This window comes from Leptonychotes weddellii, chromosome 4 (assembly GCF_054177405.1).
Source record: "Leptonychotes weddellii isolate Sample4059 chromosome 4, ASM5417740v2, whole genome shotgun sequence".
In the NCBI taxonomy this organism is placed as follows: domain Eukaryota; kingdom Metazoa; phylum Chordata; class Mammalia; order Carnivora; family Phocidae; genus Leptonychotes; species Leptonychotes weddellii.
Genome location: NC_138372.1, coordinates 31,611,021 through 31,628,479, shown reverse-complemented (window position 1 = coordinate 31,628,479; position 17,459 = coordinate 31,611,021). Strand labels below are relative to the sequence as shown.

Genomic DNA, 17,459 nt, shown 5'->3' with positions numbered 1-17,459 from the left:
CCATGTCTACCTCTCCTGCAGCGTTTGAAAAACGCCACGAAGCCAAGCAGAGACTGGGGCCCCGCCCTCCTGGAACACCAGACTGGGCGCTATGCCCCCACCATCCCACCCTCTCCTGAAGACGGGCTGGAGGTCCAGCCGCTGCACCCGGACAAGGCCCAGATCCCCATGGTGGGCAGTAACGGCTCGAGCCGTCTGCAGGACTCCCGGATATGAGCACAGCTGCCCGGGGAGGGCCCCACCCCCGCCCGTGCTCCCACCACAGAGACTGGGGAGGCAGGGGATGGGGGTCACCACCTGCCCCTGCCATGCCCTGGCCAGGGCGGCTGCTGTCACCTTGGTCACCACTGGTAGCGTGGTCATTTGTGCTCGTGTCCCCAGTGTTTACAGGTCCTTTGGATGCCCAGATGGCAGCTGGGGATGGGTGTGGGCGATGGGAGGGTTGCCGGCGGTGGGGGCAAAGCACTTTGGAGGGGGGTCTAAGGCCAGGTCCTCAGAGATCTGCTGGGCTTTACATGGCCTCTGATGCCCCCACACTCTGCCCTGAGCTGTGGTTCTAGGTGGCCCCCCTACCTGTCCCCCTCCTTGGGCCTCCAGCCTCCTGACCAGTGTTCCTGCCCTCAGAGCAGACCCCAGCCTCTGCCCAGGCAAATTTGGGTCTTCCTATCCAGGGGCAGGGTGAGGGGCTAAGGGGCTGTACAGTGTTACTCGTCAGGCTGTGCTGCCCAGCCCTGTTTGTCTGTGTAATTATTTTTGTAAAAATCGTATTATCTGTGGTTGCCACTCCCGTGCCCCCAGCCTTGGGCCCCCTCTGTCTTCCAGGCCTGCCTGCACCTCACTCGGCTGCTCTGGGGTCTCTGCACCTCATTCCAGCCCTGGCTGTCAGGCCCAGCCAGCAGAGGCCCATGACCCAGCAGCCTGCCCAAAGCACTAGTTTCTGGGGGGTAGGGGTGGGGCGCTGCTCAGCAAGAGGTTTGAGCCCAGAGCCCTGGGGAAGGGGACCTTACAGGAAACCCCCTTGCCCTCTCTCCACCAGGTGAAAGGTCCAGTCCTCCCAAACTGGGCTGCCCTTGTTCATGTGCCAAATGGCCCCAGCCCACGTGCCCCATCCCCTCTCTGGAGCCAGAGCTCCACCCCACCCCCCCAGCCCCGCAGTGTCCATCCGTCCGTCCTCTGTGCCCCTGTGTGCAGTGACAGCCCTGGAAGAGCCGCCTCTAATCCTCTGTAGCAATAACGGTGCACCAGCCACCCCGACCCCTCCGTGCACCACTAGGATTTTAAAGTCCATAGATTTTAATGAAATTTCTATTCCTGCCTCTGAGCTGCCACTGTGCTTTGTCTGAGTGCCCCCAGGGGCACAAGAGTCGGAGCTGGGATGAGACCTCTGCCGGCCAGGCCTTTGTGGAAGACCAGAAGAAGAAAGGCCAAAGGCCCTGATGGTCAGAACGAGACACCAGGGGCTTGGCGAGGGGGTGGGGCAAGAAGGGCCAGACAGATGGACAGCCCTGCATCCTGGCGAGGGCCCATCCAAGACTAGATCTGAAGCAGGCTGGGCCACAGCAGCTGAGAGGTGGCAGCGGCGGACGGGGTGAGTTCCAGCAGGAGCCGAAGCCTACTTCCCGGCCAGCCCTTCAGGTGGGGGCGTGGGGTGCCGCGCTGGACACCGGAGTGGACGCGGGCCTTTTCCCCACGCTGCACTGAAGCCTCCGTCGCCCGCGGCAGGTGGCAGTCAGGCCTCGGGGGCAGCGCTCCGGCGGAGGGGCAGGCAGGCAGCCCTGGCGGGGCCCCCCCCATCCTCCCACAGCCCCGCGGGGGCAAGGCCAGCCTCCGGGACCCTGGCTGGAGGAGTCCACGGGCTGCTGCCTGGGCAGGAAAGAGCAGCTGTGAGCGAGCAGCGGCCTGACCCTTCGGCCACCCTGTCCCGCCGTGCCGCCGCCCTGGCTGACCTGTGGCTGGAGGAGACACAGGACAGCCTCAGAGGGGCCTGCAGCTCCCGTCGCATGGCCGCCTTCTGTTCCTTCAGCTCTGCAGGAGAGGCGCCTCTGAGACACAGCACCCAGCAGCTCTGGGGTGTGTACAAGTGTGGCATGGGGAGCAGGAGGCTGGGGGCCCTGGGGCCTCCTTGGGGTCCTCACCTGCCAGGGTGGGCTCTAGGGTTGCCTCGGAGGGCTGGGGGGCCCCTGTGTACTCCTCTTCCAGGCAGCGCTGCAGGGAGAGCTGGCTCAGTGCCCCGGCCTTAGGCAGGGGTGGGGCAGGGCAGGACCCCCAAACTGGCTCAGGCAGTCCCTGGTCGGGGGGGACACTAGCCCCCCTGAAAAGCCCAGCTTGGTGAGGTGGTGGCTGGCTTGGACTCAAAACTTAGGGAAGGTAAGGAAGCAAAGACAGGGACAAATTCAGCAAGTTAATCTAAAAGTGCTGACCTTGGGCTAAGGGGCTCAACCAGAATCTTCTGGATTCACACATACAGGGATGGTGTACACGTGAGAAATGGCCACAGGACTCACACACACCTTTCCATGCACATATGCACACAGACACACACGCACGTGGCTCTCATGCACCAGGTAAGAGGCAGCGGTGTCTACACTCAGCAGAAGGGCTCTGGGCAGGGAGGCCCAAGGCTGCAGCTCACCTGCAGGGTGGGGATCATCCTCTCCAAGGTGTGACACTCCCCCTCCAGGAGGCTCCTGGGACACATGGAGGATGGCAGCCGCGACCAGCTCCACAGGACCCAGTCTCAGCTGAGCCCTCCACCCAGCCCCTAACCTCCAGCCTCCCCGCCTCCAGGCCCTCCCGCCTCAGCCCGCCCTGCTCTCTGTGGCCGGGTGCTGCCCGCAGCCTTCCACCCCCACCAGCCTCCGCCAGGGCAGGATGTGTCCTCCCCGTGCCTACCTCACAGCGCCCATCATCCTCTCTTCTGCATTACGGCAGGGGCCTCCTCCAGCCTCCCTTCTCTCCCGCATCACAGCCCCTCCCCTGCTTAAAACCCTTCCATGGTTCCTCAGGCCTCAGAGCCTGCTGGCATCCCTGCTTGACCACTTCCTGGCAGCAACCACAGCGGCCCTGCAGCAACCTGCCCTTGCCACCCCTCAGCCTTCCCTTCCTGGTCTCCCCACCAGGTGTGTGGCCACCTTCTCCTCTCCCACAGTCCAGTCCCGGTACTTCAAGACCTGTCCCGGCCCCATCCACCCTGTGTCCATCCCCACCACGCACACTCAGGGGCCTCACCGCAGGTGTCCAGCAACCTGGTCGATGCTGGACACATTCAGCTGGTCCTTGATGACGCTGAGGTCCCTCTGACTGCTGCTGGCAGATGAGGTCAACGTTACTCTCCCCATGTTGCCTCACCCCAGGCCTTCAGGACACAAGTGCCACTTCTCCTAGACAGTTCTGTGTCTTTTCTCGCAAAGGCAACATAGTATAGTGCAAAGGGGAGGAGTTCTGGAGCCTGGTTTGCAAATGGGCTCTGTCACCCTTCAGTGTGTGTGACCTTCGGCAAGTGGATTATCCCTTCTGAGCTTTAGTTCCTCATCGGTAAAAGGGGGCCATCATTCTCCCAAAGGGTTGTGTGAGAACTAGAAATAAGTTGCTGCTGCCATTCACTTATGAACACGCTCCTGCTCCTTTATCTCATTCAGTCCCCAGCTCTCCCTAGCCCAGCTCTCGTTGATCCCTGCATGTGGTTGTAGGAGGTCCAGCTCCAGGCCAGGAACTTCTCCGTGGAGCCACGTGGAACCCACCAGCTGGCTGGGGTCTGCTGCCAAGCAGGGACAGATCCCTCCTCTCCTGCCACCACTTTACCTGGGTTCACCAGCTCTCATCTGCAATATGTCCTGTTCTGGCAAATCACACCTAGGCTCCTCCAAGGCAAAGCGCAGGACCCTGGGGCTATACTGGACCCAAGCCTGGGTCTGGTCCCTGCAGAAGGTGCACTGAAGGTAATTTAGGGGCTCCTTCCAGGGAACCATCAAAGGCAATCCTGGCCCCTTATCAGGCGCAGGGCTAGCCCCTCTTAGTTCTGCTGCGGGGTCTAGCCCTAGCCCTAGGTCTGAGGTTCCCACCTGCCCTCGCAGATGGCCTTCTGGCGGAGCCCCAGGAGCAGCTGCCTCAGTTCCTGGCGCACGAGGTCTCTTAGGAGGGGCGGTGGTGCCAGAAGGGAGGAGGGGTCAAAGGTGGGGCGGGAGCCAGAGGCTTGGGAGGATCGAGCCTCTTGGAGCAGTGACTGTAGCATCACCACCTGCAAGGAGAGCTGGGACACCTTGCGACTGGGGAGAGAAGTGACGGGAGTGAAGGGGGCTGGGGGACTGAGGGGCAGAGCGGAGTCAAGAGGGCTGGGAGGACAGTGAGATCCGGCAAGATCTCGAGAGCTATCGGGCAGGACTAGGGACCCGGAGGAGGTGGGGAAATCACCCGAGTCGTGGGACAGGCCTGGAGTGTGGCCCATCTGCCCACTCCCCACCTCTGCCCGCAGCTCCAGGCTCAGGTCCACCGTCGTCTCCCCCAGAATCCTCTTCACTTCGGGCCGCTCCGGGAGCGGAACGTGTTCCTCTACCAGCTCCCACAGAGACGGGGAGTCCCGGAGCATGGCCCGCCCGCGCCGCCGCCCCCCGTTGAGCGGCCCCAGGCTCGCACCTGCGGGAGAGCAGGTGGCGGCGCCGCGTTACCGGGAGAAGGCTGGTCGCCCAAGGCTGGGCCCCGCCCACCCGCGCCCCGCCCCTTCCCGGCCTCACGGGCCACGCCCCCAGCCCGTTGCGCTCCCCGGCCTCTCCCAAGCCCCACCCTTGTTCTGCCACCAGTCTCAGCGACTGGAATTACCCGGTCCGGAGCCGCCGGTCTCTGGCGCTGTCCCTTGTGCCCCGCTTCTGGCTGACTCTCGGGGGCCGCTGTTCCCGGTCACGGCCCCCAGGAGCCGGGCAGTGGGGACCCGGGCCCTAGCCCCGCCTCTTCCGCGCGGCCGTCACCCGGGAAACCGCGCCGCTACCCAGGCTCCGCCCCCAACGATTCCAGGTGGGGTGGGCGGTACCAGCTAGCCCGGAGTCGGACCCACCGCCGCGAGGGGTGGTCTGGGAGAGTCCGAACCATCCAGAATCCTGGTGCCAAGCTCTCTGGGCTCGTCTCCGGGCAGCTTTCGGTTTCGGGGCAGGTGGGAAGAGCCGAGAAATCGGAGCCCACTGGGGTTGTTATTACTTCGTTGCCTCTCGTGGCCTGGAGGCAGAGGCTGGGTAAACCTTTCCTCAGGGTCGGCGGAAGTCTCGCGAGCGGCTGCTCTTGCAGAGGCCTGGGGAACCAGGACAGCCCGGGCCACCAGGACAGCCCGGGCCAGACAGACCGAGAAATTGGTGGTGCCCTCCCACAACACACACCGGGTCTGGAATCTGGGCCCAGATTCCCTAACCTCAAGCAGACAAAGGGGCTGCTCCATTCACGTTTTTTACTAAAGCACCCACACAAGTTTCTGTGCAATGTACAAACAACGAGCCGGCCCTGGGGGCTACTGCCTTCTCTCTGAGACAGGGAGGCGGGAACCAGACTGACTGATCTAAGCCCCACCCGCCCCCCATGCAAAGCTCAACCCCAAGATCCCAGGCAGCGACACAGCACCCCCTCTGGTCCCCTCCTGGGGCTGCTCCTCAGCAGGGGGCGCACCAGAGTTTGCCCCTACAATGTTGAATGAAAAAGGTTTCCCCTCCCCTGGGAGCACGGGGGATCCCCAAGTCTGAGAATTCCCCCTGGAAGCGACACTGCCCCCTAGTTGTACCTCCCACTCTTCCAGGCCCTAGGGGACTCAAGGGGGGAGAAACTGAGGCACAGAGAGGTGGAGTGACCTAGCCCAGGCCACTCGGTGAGGCAGTGCAGGGGCTGGCCCGACCCTGACAGTGAGGGAGGGCTGGGCTGGGGAGGGAGGAGCAGAAGAAGGGTTGACCCCAGAGAGGGCCACACTGGAGGGGCTTGCCCAGGTTGGAAGTCCCCCAAAGTAGGTTCTGAAACTTCCAGGTGCAGCTGGGGGGGGCCTATGGAAGACCCTCCGAAAACAGAGCCCATAGTCTCAGTCCTGGGGGATCCCCCACAGAGTAGCCGCCAGCCAGGCTATATAGGTCAGTCCTCTGGCAGGCAATCCTTGGCACTGGGAGCCTTTGTCCATTAGCATCAGCCCCGAGGGGGCCATGATGGGGGCCGCCCAATGTCCACTGTGATATTGGTGAAAAGTGGTTGCCGAGACACCTCCAAGACCTGGTACCGCACTGACCCGATGCCATCCCGCTTCATGGTCAGCTTCGTGTTTTGAATCTTGGTAAACCTAGATAGGATGGAAGTGGGTCCAGATCAGGGCTACCCAATAAACCAAATATGGGATCTCTGGGGCTAAGGCTCAAGCCACCCTGGCTTCTTCCAGGGATGACTCGGTTCTCACCAAACCCTCTGCCCGTCACCTGCTTGGAGCCCTTTTGCTCTGGCATCTGCCTTCAAAACAGAGATCTTACCCCCTTGAGTCCAGAACTGTGACACCCTCACAAATCTCCTTCTGAGCTCATGTTCTTCTAAGCCTTAGACCCAGACACGGGCATCCCATAGGCACCTCAAAGGCAATGTGTCCTGTGTTGGATCATCGTCTGTACTCCCCAAGACCCTCTTCTCTTTGCTATCTTCTCTGTCCCCCACCACTTACTTAATGAGCAGTGCCCAAGTGCCAGGCTCTGCTCTTAAGTAGCAGGGGCCCAGTCAGGAACAGGACAGTAAGTCCTCCCTCTCATGGCAAGTCTGTTCCACTAGGGGAGACAGGTAACAGACAAGGAGCACACCAGAATGCTAAGGGAGACAGGGGAGGGAGACCAAGATGGTTGCCTTGGAAGGGGTGAGCGCACGACACCAAGCTGACAGCAGGGGGAAGGGCATTCCAGGCCGAGGTAAGCACAGGCTGACCCTAAACTGGAAATGAGATTTTGAACAGCCAGTGGTTTGAGCTTAATGGGCCAAGGGCGTAAGAACAGCTTGGAGGCTAGAGCATGTAGGGGTGGGGCTCTGTAAGTCAGAGGATGCAGTTTTTTTTATTTCTAGGAGTGAGAAGACGGGGATTTTTAGCCCAGTGGGAGGCATGCGGGGAGGGCCAGAGGACAGGAACAATAGAAGGACGAGGGGGAAACAGGGAAACTAGGGAGAGGCCACTGCAGGAGTCCAGACAAGAGGACAGAGGCTGTGCTTGGGCAGAGGGGGTGAAGGGAAAAGCGGACGGGCTCAGAGATGTTTGGGGAGTGGCACTGACAGGACCTGCTGATGGTTTAGACACGCAGGGTGAGCGAATGAAGAATCCAGGAGAACTAGATTTGAAGCAAAAGCAACTAGGTGGATGGAACCATTCATTTCTTTAAGCCAGAAACGCCTTGCTGTCTTGCCACTTCCTCACCCAAGGTCGACATCACTCATTCATGACGACACCGAGACCTGACACAGGACCAAGGCTCCTGGCATGTGCTTCTGGAGCTCCACTCCCACCCTCATCGCAACTGTTTTGATCCTCCCGGTCTTTCTGAGCTTAGCTCAGATCCCTCTCCAGAGCCATCCCAACACCGAGCACTCTCCTTCGGATGCCCTGCAGCCCCTCTTCTCCCTTCCCTGCTTGCCCTGTTTTTTTTTTTTTATCTGAACTGTTTTTTCATCAGCTCCCTGGATGCCCAATGCTTCATGCTCCTGCCAAAGGCCAACCCTCCACTGGTGCTGCAGCCTACCTCCCCACTCTTACACCCTGCCTTCAGAGCAGAACAACCCTACTGTTTCGTCTGGGCACGCGGCAGCCTCACGCCCAGCACACCCCTGGGCCCCGTGACTCCTCCAAACCTGGTCAGCTTCCTTCCTGGCCCACCAGCAGCTCTGCCAGCCCTTCTTCACCTTCTTCAAACTCAAAGGGTGATCCTTTCAAACCCAAATCTGATCCTGCCCCCTTCCCTGCTTAAAGCTCTCCCATGACTCCCCAGTGCCCCTGGGACAAAAGTGAAACTCCCAACCTGGGATCCGAGACCCCAAACACCCAGCACCGACCCCACTACTGTCACTCCCAGCCCTCAGTGACTATAATACCAGAGTCCCAGACTCTTAACTTATACCAGGCATGTTCACATTCCAGACTCCTGCAAATACCATTCCTTTTCTCCAAACTGGCCTCCTCCACTAGCCTGGTGATTACAGCACTGTGCCCAAGGCAGGTGTGTGACAAACACGTGTGGAATGAATGATCTTTCAAACTCCGGTTTACCATCACCTCCTCCAGGAGGCCTCCCACCATCACTCCTTCTTCTGCCAGGGCAGCACCTTGCCCTGATCACCTGGTGCTGTAACTGCCTGTCTCCCTCGCTAGAGTGAACTTCACATGGGCTGTCAGGGACTGGCTCTGGGCTCCCCCCGACCCAGCCCCCATCCCCCAGGTTAGAGCAGTGCCAGGAAGCCCTTGTCTACACTGCACATGCCCTTGGGTGCCTCTCCCAGCCAGCGCCAGCGCCAAATGTTGCTACATCCTCAGGGACGGAGAGGCCTGCTCCAGGCTCAGAGGGATCAGCACTGTCTGTCTGCACCCTGCCCCACGTTGCTCAGGCCACCTTTGTTGGGTCCCCAGGCCCAGGAGCTGTGCCCAGTGCCTGCTCCCTCTTGTCCTATCCCCTCTGGCACAAGGGAGGTCTGTGAGGACACCGACGGGAATGTAATCTACTCAGGGATGATTTGAACTCTGCCTTTACATTTTTGTCACCTCTAGGAATTAAGCCAGGGATGACCGAAGTCTGGGGTGAGGCTGAGCTAGAGGTCGGGGATCAGGGATCAGGGGTCTGGGAGTCAAGGGTTCAGGGGCCTTGGGAATCACGTCTAGGGATCAGTGGCACTGGGGAGTCCCTTCTAGGGAGTAAGGGATTAGGGGCACTTGGGGTCACCTCTGTGGGTTGGGCTCGTTATGCTTGTCCCGGTCGTGCTTGATCATGCGGTAGCGGCCTATGCGGATGTCTGGGCGCGAGATCTTCATCCCAGTCAGGGAGATCCTGGGGATGGGGACAGACGGGCTGGAGCAGGCACCAGGAAGGGCAAGGAGCCTCGCCCGGTCTGCACTGCATCTTCTGCACCCAGTCTACTCCCTGCCCCGGCCCTACTCACCGGTTGAAGATGTCGTCATCCTCGCCACCCCAGCCCCAGTACTCGTTGGGGAAGCCGTTGATTCTCAGAAACTGGGCTTTACTCAGGCCTGACACGCCTCCAAAGTAGCCAGCATAGGGCAGCCTGTGGCACGAAGGGCACGTGTCAGCTGAGGGGCCGGAGGGGATTCCGGGGGGAAGGCCAGAGATGGGTGAGGGGCCAGGAGCAAGGGGGTGCTGGGTGCGGTGCGGACCGTCAGGCCGGGGAGTCTGGGTCCAGCTGAGAAGGGAGCCCTCACCGGAAACCAAACTTGTCCATGGCAATGGCGAAGTGGCGGGGCTGGTCACCACAGCGGTACAGGTTGCGGTCATCCATGGGGACCAGGTCCACGTCACTGAAGATGAAGCAGTCGTACGTGGCGTCCTCCTTCAGCGCCTCTAGGAAGCCTACATTGAGCAGCTTGGCCCGGTTGAAGGTGTCCTCGCCGTGCTGGGGGTGGGGCAGGGGACAGGTCAGCTCTGGGCCTGTGACTGGCAGGCACCTGCCACTTTACCACTGTCCAGAGCGCTCCCCAAGGGGCTCCTACTCCCTGCCTGCCCCCACCCCACTGAGTGGCTTCCCTAGGTCCTGCCTTCCAAGGCCTTCCAGGACTTGGCTTCAGGCTCCTCTCCCACTGTTTCCCTCAGACCCCAAGGCCCAGCTGCACTATGTTCCTCAGCAGCCCCGGAACACGCCAGACTCTTTACTGCCTCAAGGCCTTGCTGTCAGCTCTGGAATGCTCTCCTCTGACGGTCAAGCTTGTGTGTGGACAGGCATCCATGCTCACACCTCCCTGCCTCCGCGTAATCATTCCTTCTGTCCTGTGAGCTTCACTTAGTGTCCCGTTACACTGTGACTTAAGAGCGCTCGTTTCGTTCATTCTTTCACCCCTCACTCCAGCAGGCCCTATAGTCCTGTCCTGGGCGCCAGGCATCTTCTCTGTGCCAATGGGAGCCTTAGAGAAGAGCAGCCCTGAGCCCACTGCATCCCTGCTGAGCACACTCACAACATGAGATGAACGGTGAATGCCCCAAATAACCAGTGTCGAAGACAAAGAAACCATGGGTACTGAGCCACTGAGCCTCAGCCACCTATCCCTTCTGGCTCATCTGGATCCACATCCAGCTTCCCATGCAGCCTCTGAGACCGGGACAGGACCTGGCTAGATTCACTTGTCTCCCCAGCAAAATGCCAAGCACAGGGTGTACAGGCAGTCATGGCCCAGTGAGCCGGGGGTCCCCTGAGAAATGGGGCTGCAGGCCAGACCTCCTGGAGGTGGGGTTCCTGGCCACGCATGCCCATGCTCCAAATTCTAGCCAGAGCAAGGAGGATCCCATGGAAGGAGCTGGCCGCTGGGCTCCCTGTCCCAACCCACCATCTCTAGGGTGGAGCTAGACCGGCCCGGAGAGGGGTCTCTAGGCGGGCCCCTCCAGAGGGAGAGGAGGAATCACGGCCCCTCCTTCCCACCAGCCAGCCTGGTCCCGACGGGGTGGGAGCGGCTCACCCTGCTTGCTCTCTTTCCTTGCCCTGCACCTTCCCTCCCACCAGCCCTTGCAGCAATTGTGCATTTTCTCCTGGCTCATCGGCTCTCCTTTCTGACCTTTCTCACCAGCCAGGAGCCCTGAGTTTCTCCCACGCGGCTCATAAACATGCCCAATTTTACCCCATCTGAAAAAGAAACCTCTCTAGCCACGGCCCTACCTTTGCCTCCCCTTCTCGGCAGAGTGGTTTTTTTTTTTTTAAAGAGTTGCCTCCAATTGGCTATTTCCATTTTGTCAAATCTGATTCCTTCTTCAACCCACTGCAATCTGCTTCCGCCCCCACCATGCCCCTGAAATGGTTCTCGCTGGGCCCACCTTGTTGCTAAATCCACTGGACGCTTCTTAGTCCATATCCTTCCTCCCCCGGCAGTGCTCACGTAGCTGCCGTGCTTCCTTCTGGACACTTATTCCTGGGCTTCGGGGACACCACACTCTCCTGGGACTCCCCGAACCTTTCTGGCCAACCTTCCCAGTCTGTGGTGCTGTCCCTTCCCCCACCCATCCCTTACATGCTGGCTTTCCCCTCTCAGGCCCCGTGCTCCCCGGGCAGGCTGGACATTGTTGGCTTTAGGGACCATCCGCATGCTGGTGGCTCCCAGATCCCTCTCTGCACCTTAGACCTCGCTGCTGGGTGGACTCATGGGTCCAACTGCCGGCTGAACATTCCTCTCATACTTCACCCGGACACTCAAACTCATCCCATGCAAAAAAGAATTCAGAGTCAAGCTCTCCCCCAGACCTGGCCAACCCCCTGTGTTCTCACTCACAGGTGCAGCTAACCACACAGCAAATGGCCAAGAAGAACCCTCGAGGTGTCTGGCGTCTCCCTTTCCTTACTCTCTACCGTGTCACATCTCTCCCACTGCAGCCGACCCACACACAGGTTCACTGTCTCTCTCCTGAACATCGTAGCCTCTTTGCAACTGGTCACCCCGCCTCCAGTCTCCCCCGCTCCAACCCATTCTCCACTTGCAACCAGAGCCATCTTCTCGATAAACAAGTGTACATGCTACTCCTCGCTTAAACCCTTCCAGGGGTGCCCCTGCCACCTTGAGGCTGGAGTGCAACTGCTTCGCATGCCTCCGGAGACCCTTCTGGATTTGGCCTCTGCCAGCAACTCCAGGCTCATCTTTGCTGCCCACCCTACACGCTGGACCCCACACCTCGGCCAACGGTTCCCCAACACACGAGACCGGTTCTCTGGATGGGGTCTGGGGCCTCCAGTCCGTCTGCCGGCTCATGCCTGTTCCTCCCTCAAGACCCATCTCAACTGCCACTTCTCCACCCCAGGGCTGGACAAGGCCCCTCTGTGCCCCCACAGCCCCCTGCTCCAACTCATCCCACACCATCGTCCTGGAGTCTACAAGGATCCAAGTCCAAGTGTGGGAGTCGTAAGTACGGAAAGGAGGACCCACATCAGATCCTCCCCGGGTCCCAGCAGCCAGGCCCCTCCAGGCCCAGGGCAGGGCTGAGACACTGAGCTGAGTTCCCGGGCCTCTGCTGTGGCCGTGGCCCTCACGCAGACCTCATCCCTCTCCCAGGCTCTAAGTTCCCCTCTCCAAGGGCTTCTCCACAGCTCCTCACAGCCAGCAGACCCTAGGTCTCACCTCCATGGGGCGGGGCCCGCCGAAGGTGGACCGGGGGGCCCATCCCCGCGGAGGCTGCGCACACACCCGTTGGCGTGCGCGCTCCCCTTCCCGCACCCGCAGACCCGCCCGTGGGAGCAGGGACACACACGCAGCCGCGCTCGTACGGTCACTCATGCACACCACCAGGGGCGGCCACGAAGCCACGCAGGCTCCCAACCCCACTCATGCGCCGGGAGGCCCGGGGCGCTCCGGGGCCCTCTGGTGGCTAGCGCCCAGCCTGGGCCGCGGGCAGCACACCTGGTTGATGACGTAGACGCCGTAGCGCAGCCGCTGTCGCCTCAGGATGGGGTGCAGGTAGTGGAGCCAGTAGCGTAGGTGGTGCTCCCGGTGTCGAAAGGGGATGATGACCGCCACCGTCTGGGCAGGCGTGCAGTCGGGCGGCGCATAGCGGCCGCCCAGGAGCACGCCCGGGTTCTCCCTCTGCACCCGCTCCAGAGGCATGGGCGAGGTGAACTCAATCAGCAGCCGGCCCACTGCAGGCGGGACGGGAGCAGGAATCAGGCCGCCATCGGAACCCAGGGACGCCAGCCCTCTCCCTCAGCCCCGCAGTAGGCCAGGGAAGCCCAGCAACAGCCCCCTCCCAACAGACCCGGAGCCCCTGCACCCCCGTGGCTCATTCCCCAAGTCAAAACGGCCAGGTCTTCTGCCCACCCCTCGAGGCAGGCCCGACCCTGCAGGCTCACCAAGACCAGGCGGCGAGTCAGAACAGGGAGGCAGGGCGGGAGCCGTGGGGCCGGGCCGGGCACTGGGAGCCTCGGGGAGCCCGGAGCTGGGGGCGGTGGTGTTGGGCCGAGAGCAGTTGGTGCTGCTGCTGGCAGCTGGGTGGAGGGCACGGGCAGGGCCGCGGGCACTGAAGCGGCTGAAGAAGGCCAGATGCTGGGCGTAGACGTCGAAGTAGAGGATGACCGCCACGAGAAAGTGCAACAGGCAGAGAAGGAGCACAGCCTTGCACACGCGCTCCAGCGTGCCCCCCAGCAGTCTGCTCATCCCGCAGGCGGCCGCCGGCCCGCCCGATGGGCCCGGGCATCCGGCTGCCGGCCTGAGCAGGGGGAAGGGAGAAACAGACCCAGCAGGTCAGGGCCCGATGGGCAAGGCTACCCCCCCACCCCATCTGCCTGGTGCTCACCCTCACAGACCTGCATCCTCACACATTACCTGCTCACACCCTGTGACACTCACGGACTCCCATTCTACCTGCAAAGAGACACACGGACACAGTCCCCAGCAACTCACTACTCACACATTGTCACACACCTGAGTACTAACCCACGTATGCATACATTCCTATTCTTGCTGACACACACGCACACAAGCACAACCTCATGCCCCCTCACACTCAAGGTGCATGCCCTTATCGTGTGACTCAACACACACCTCTGTGTGTTCTCAGAAACATGAACACATGGCCTCTGATCACGGTGGTTCATACCTCCAAATGGAAACACATTTACCTGCAGACCCACATGTGTACCTGTGCCCCAGAGAACAGACACCCCACAGGGCACCATCCTCAACCCAGGACTCTTGGTCTGGGGAGGGGCGACCATTTACTGAGTACCTACCATGCAGGAGCGCTTGGTACTCATGACTTCAGTCAGTCCTCCCAGGATCCTGGTGGGCAGTGGTTTGGTTGGACAGGTACCAGTGACAAGTAGGCCAGGCCAACTAGGACCAGGCTGGGAAGTGGCCCTCAGTATCCAGGAGGCCCAAATATGAACAAGATGTTTATGGGATTCTTTCCCTCTGGAGCGGAAGGTCAAAATACAGGGAGGGGCATAAGACACCCTTCCTCCAAGACCTCAAGGATTGGGATGAACTTTCTGGAGTCTGCCCAGCACTGCTGGCTCTGATTTCGGGAAGAGGGACCGTCTGGGCCCTGGAGACAGGTCCAGCACCAGCATGGCAGGAAAGGGCCTGGCCTGGGCCACGGCTCCAGCTGCAGTTCCAACAGAACAGCACTCCTGGCAATGCTTCAGGGGGCGGGCTGGGTCTCAGAGATACACAGCACCACACAACCCCAGCCACCATGGGTCCCAGCTAAAGTCACCTGCACTCAGACACACTGAGAACTACAGAGTCAAAGACACACCCCAGTGACAGTAACAGTAACGCAGAGTCACACACTCAAACAAAGCCGCTGCTCCTCGACGCACACAGCCATGCATGCAGGCTCCCGGGCGGCCCAGACGCCCGGCCCCACGTGCAAACATTCCCACCCCTCCCTCCGGGGCAGGGGTTCTGGGTCAGGCTGGCGGCCAGGCTGCGAGGTGCGTTAGGGCGGGGCTGAAAGGCAGACCGGCCTGCACACGTGGCTGCCCGGCACGGGGGAGGTAGCGAAGACTGGGTGGGTGTGGAGCCTGGGCGGGGGGTGGGGTGGGGGTGGGGGGGCGTGGATTGGGGGAGTGGATGTGGGGCGGGGGCCGAGGCCAGGGGGAAACGTGAGTGGAGCGCCTCCCCGCGCCACGAGGCCAGGGCGAGCGAGGACAATAAGGAAGGCTGGCAGGGGGCGGGCAAGAGGAGCCGGAGGGGGGTTGGGGGGGTGGGGAGAGAAGAGCCGAGGGGGAGGGATGCGGGGGTGGGTAAACGCCAGGCCGGGGTCTGGCCGCCGGCGCCTCTCACCGGCTCCTGGGCGGGGATCACGGGGCCGCGCTCGGAGCGCTCCTCGCGGGGCCGGGTCTGGAATGTCTGGGCCCTGGACTGGGGGCCGCGCGCGCACCCCTCTCACCCGGCGCTCGGGGCTCAGCAGGGGGCACCGCTCCGGCTCGGGCTGGGTTCCCGGCTCCCGTGGCTGCGGACTGCTCCGTCCCCCATTGCCCGGCCCCGCCGCCTCCCGCCGCCCGGTCAGCGGCCCCCGCGGCCCCCGGGCCGCCTCCCGCCGCCGCCGCGGGCCATGGAGCCGAGCCGCCCCGGGGGGCAGGGCGGGGCCGGGCGGCCGGGCAGACCCACGGACCCGCGGACCGATGGACCACAGCGCCGCCGCCTCCCTCCCGCGCTACGGCGCCTCGGAGGGGCAGGCCTGGCCGGCGCGCCCGCGCGCGCGCACCCGCCCCCAGCGCGCCCGCACCCGCCGCGCGCCTCCGCCGCCCGCCCCTGCCGGCGGCCAAGCGCGGCGGAGCGAGGGGACAGAGGTGGCACGGGACCAGAGAGGGGCGGAAGAAATCGGTAAGGCTCATCCCAGAGGTTGGATTCGGGGTCCAGACTGGGGAGGGTGTGGGCTGGAACGCGAACTCTGCCAAAGAAGGGGGCCTGGAAGTTTAGGCGACTCTAGCAGGGAGGGTAGGGATTCGTCAACTCACTGAAGGTAACAGGATTAAAGGCCTGCCAGCGGCCAGCGGAGGGGGCCGCCGGTTGGGCAGGACCCTTAAAGGCGTGGAGAGAAGTGTGTGTGGCAGGGGCTTCTAGGGTAACAGGAGGTGGGTAAAAGATTGCACAGAAGTGGGAGGAGCTGGACAGGGCCCTGGGAACAAGGGCTCAGGGAATGGCGCTGGGATAGGCAGAGGCAAATCAACGGGCTCCAAGCCCCACAGGGATGAAGGGTGACGGATGCCTGAGAGTAGAGCCACATAGTAGATGTGACCTATCTGGGCTTAGCAGACAGAACCTTGAAGGCATGGGACTAGGAGGACAGCCCCCTCCCCTGCACAAACACCTGGGTCCATATCCCGAGTCCCTTGCTCCTTTCAATAAAGATATTCAGGGCTAGAGTCCTCAGCCCAGCACCCTTCCTCTCCACCCAGGAACTAGCTCTGTCCAGAGCAGAGACAGTGCATATGAGACAGAAAGGTGCCAAGAAGCTGGCATTAGGTTGAGGCCTACAGCCCCTTTTACCCTCCCTCCGTGAAAGAATGTGGCGAAGGAGGGCAAGAGAAGCAGCACTGACCCAGACAAAAACCACGTTTATTTCACAAACACTGGGAAGATGGGTTGGGGGGTAGAGGTGAGACACAGGTGCACAGCTGCACACGGTCATCGGCGACCCACTCCCCACACTGAGGCTCCAGCCAGGCAGTGCCTCCAAGCTGATGGACAGCAAGAAGCAAGTGCAGGGAAGGGCCCTGAACACCAAGCCCCCTGAAAGGCCAAGGGTGACAGCTCCAGCTGTCCTGGGAAAACCACAAATAAATAAGAGTGGGACACGGCCCCACCCAAACAGATCATCTAGTCACCCATCTTCACTCTGGAAGTCTGCAAAAGAAGAACAAGGAGAAATCAGGCAGTGACAGAGGAATAGATAAGACAGTGACAAATGACATAAGGTCAGTTCTAGCAAACCCATGGTGGGATGGAGAGACCACAACAGATGGATGACTGGACCAAGATGGACATGCTGTGACAAACACAGATGAACAGGGACAGTCAGATAACCAGAGAGTTAGGCTGTGGGACAGAGATGGAGAAGTGGCATACGGACAGGACCAGTTACCAAGAATCAACCCAGCTAAGCACTCAGTCACATTCAGACCATCAGGCTGATCCTTAGCAACACTTACACGTTCTAAGACAAGATGCACACAATTCAGACACACTGTCCTACTGAGAGCACAGATACACACAGGCCTTGAGACACATAGTCAAACACACCAAGACAGACTGACACACAGACAAGATCCCAATCCAGGCTAGACTACAAACAAAGACAAAAAATAATAGAAAGCCTCAACGAAAGCCCTATAGACACAAAGGAGCAGGGAAATACACATTACACTAGTCAATGATACCATGCTGGAAAGCTTCAAAAGAGGAAAACCAAAAAATAGGAATAAAGTGGTGGGAGCTGCTCAGGGGTTCTATGGTTACAGATGGAGAAGGGGACACCGTGGCTCCTCTGGAAAGAGAGTGAGGCTGGGTTGGAGACAAGGACACAGGCTCCCAGGGGATTCATCACCTGAAGGATTGCAACAATGACGCCGAAGAGGCCAATGGCACTGCCAAAGATCTCCACGATGAGAATCTTTACAAAGAGGCTGGGGTTCTGTGCATCAGCCAGGGCGGCTCCACTGCCCACGATGCCCACGCAGACTCCACAGAAGAGGTTAGACAGGCCCACTGTGAGGCCAGCTCCAAACATGGAGTAGCCTGAGGGGACAGAAAAAGAGTACTGAGGCCAAGCCAGGCACAA

General features: G+C 61.0%; 4 protein-coding genes across 13 annotated transcripts in view; 1 reads left to right on the top strand and 3 right to left on the bottom strand.

The window, feature by feature from the left end:
* Positions 1–1,321, top strand: part of SLC6A9 (solute carrier family 6 member 9) — a 32,208-nt gene extending 30,887 nt beyond the window's left edge. For all 5 annotated transcript variants that reach the window (XM_006749294.3, XM_081818274.1, XM_081818273.1 and 2 more), the window contains one exon: positions 22–1,321. In XM_006749294.3, the coding sequence (XP_006749357.1) occupies positions 22–216 (195 nt within the window). In that variant the 3' untranslated portion in view covers positions 217–1,321. The remainder of the gene's footprint in view (positions 1–21) is intronic.
* Positions 1,322–1,551: 230 nt separating this feature from the next.
* On the bottom strand, positions 1,552–4,637 carry CCDC24 (coiled-coil domain containing 24). The gene is made up of 7 exons (XM_031020436.2): positions 4,062–4,637; positions 3,802–3,918; positions 3,229–3,303; positions 2,633–2,687; positions 2,136–2,205; positions 1,947–2,025; positions 1,552–1,863 (listed from the first exon to the last, which is right to left on the bottom strand). Exons 1-7 carry the CDS (start codon positions 4,583–4,585, stop codon positions 1,632–1,634), a joined length of 1,152 nt encoding a protein of 383 aa, XP_030876296.2. The 5' UTR covers positions 4,586–4,637; the 3' UTR covers positions 1,552–1,631.
* A 780-nt stretch (positions 4,638–5,417) lies between these two features.
* B4GALT2 (beta-1,4-galactosyltransferase 2) lies at positions 5,418–15,319 on the bottom strand. 6 transcript variants are annotated; one of them, XM_081818265.1, is made up of 7 exons: positions 14,960–15,319; positions 13,024–13,379; positions 12,578–12,813; positions 9,410–9,600; positions 9,133–9,255; positions 8,916–9,020; positions 5,418–6,298 (listed from the first exon to the last, which is right to left on the bottom strand). In XM_081818265.1, exons 2-7 carry the CDS (start codon positions 13,325–13,327, stop codon positions 6,148–6,150), a joined length of 1,110 nt encoding a protein of 369 aa, XP_081674391.1. In that variant the 5' UTR covers positions 13,328–13,379; positions 14,960–15,319; the 3' UTR covers positions 5,418–6,147. The 6 variants fall into 6 exon arrangements, with proteins under 6 accessions (XP_081674391.1, XP_081674392.1, XP_081674389.1 ...); XM_081818266.1 differs by having other exon boundaries at positions 15,066–15,319; XM_081818263.1 differs by lacking the exon at positions 14,960–15,319 and adding an exon at positions 14,471–14,492.
* An 897-nt stretch (positions 15,320–16,216) lies between these two features.
* The window catches only part of ATP6V0B (ATPase H+ transporting V0 subunit b), a 2,952-nt gene continuing 1,709 nt past the window's right edge, over positions 16,217–17,459 (bottom strand). Inside the window, 2 exon segments of the mRNA XM_081816854.1 lie at positions 16,217–16,525; positions 17,226–17,438. Of these exon segments, the coding sequence (XP_081672980.1) occupies positions 16,499–16,525; positions 17,226–17,438 (240 nt within the window). The 3' untranslated portion in view covers positions 16,217–16,498.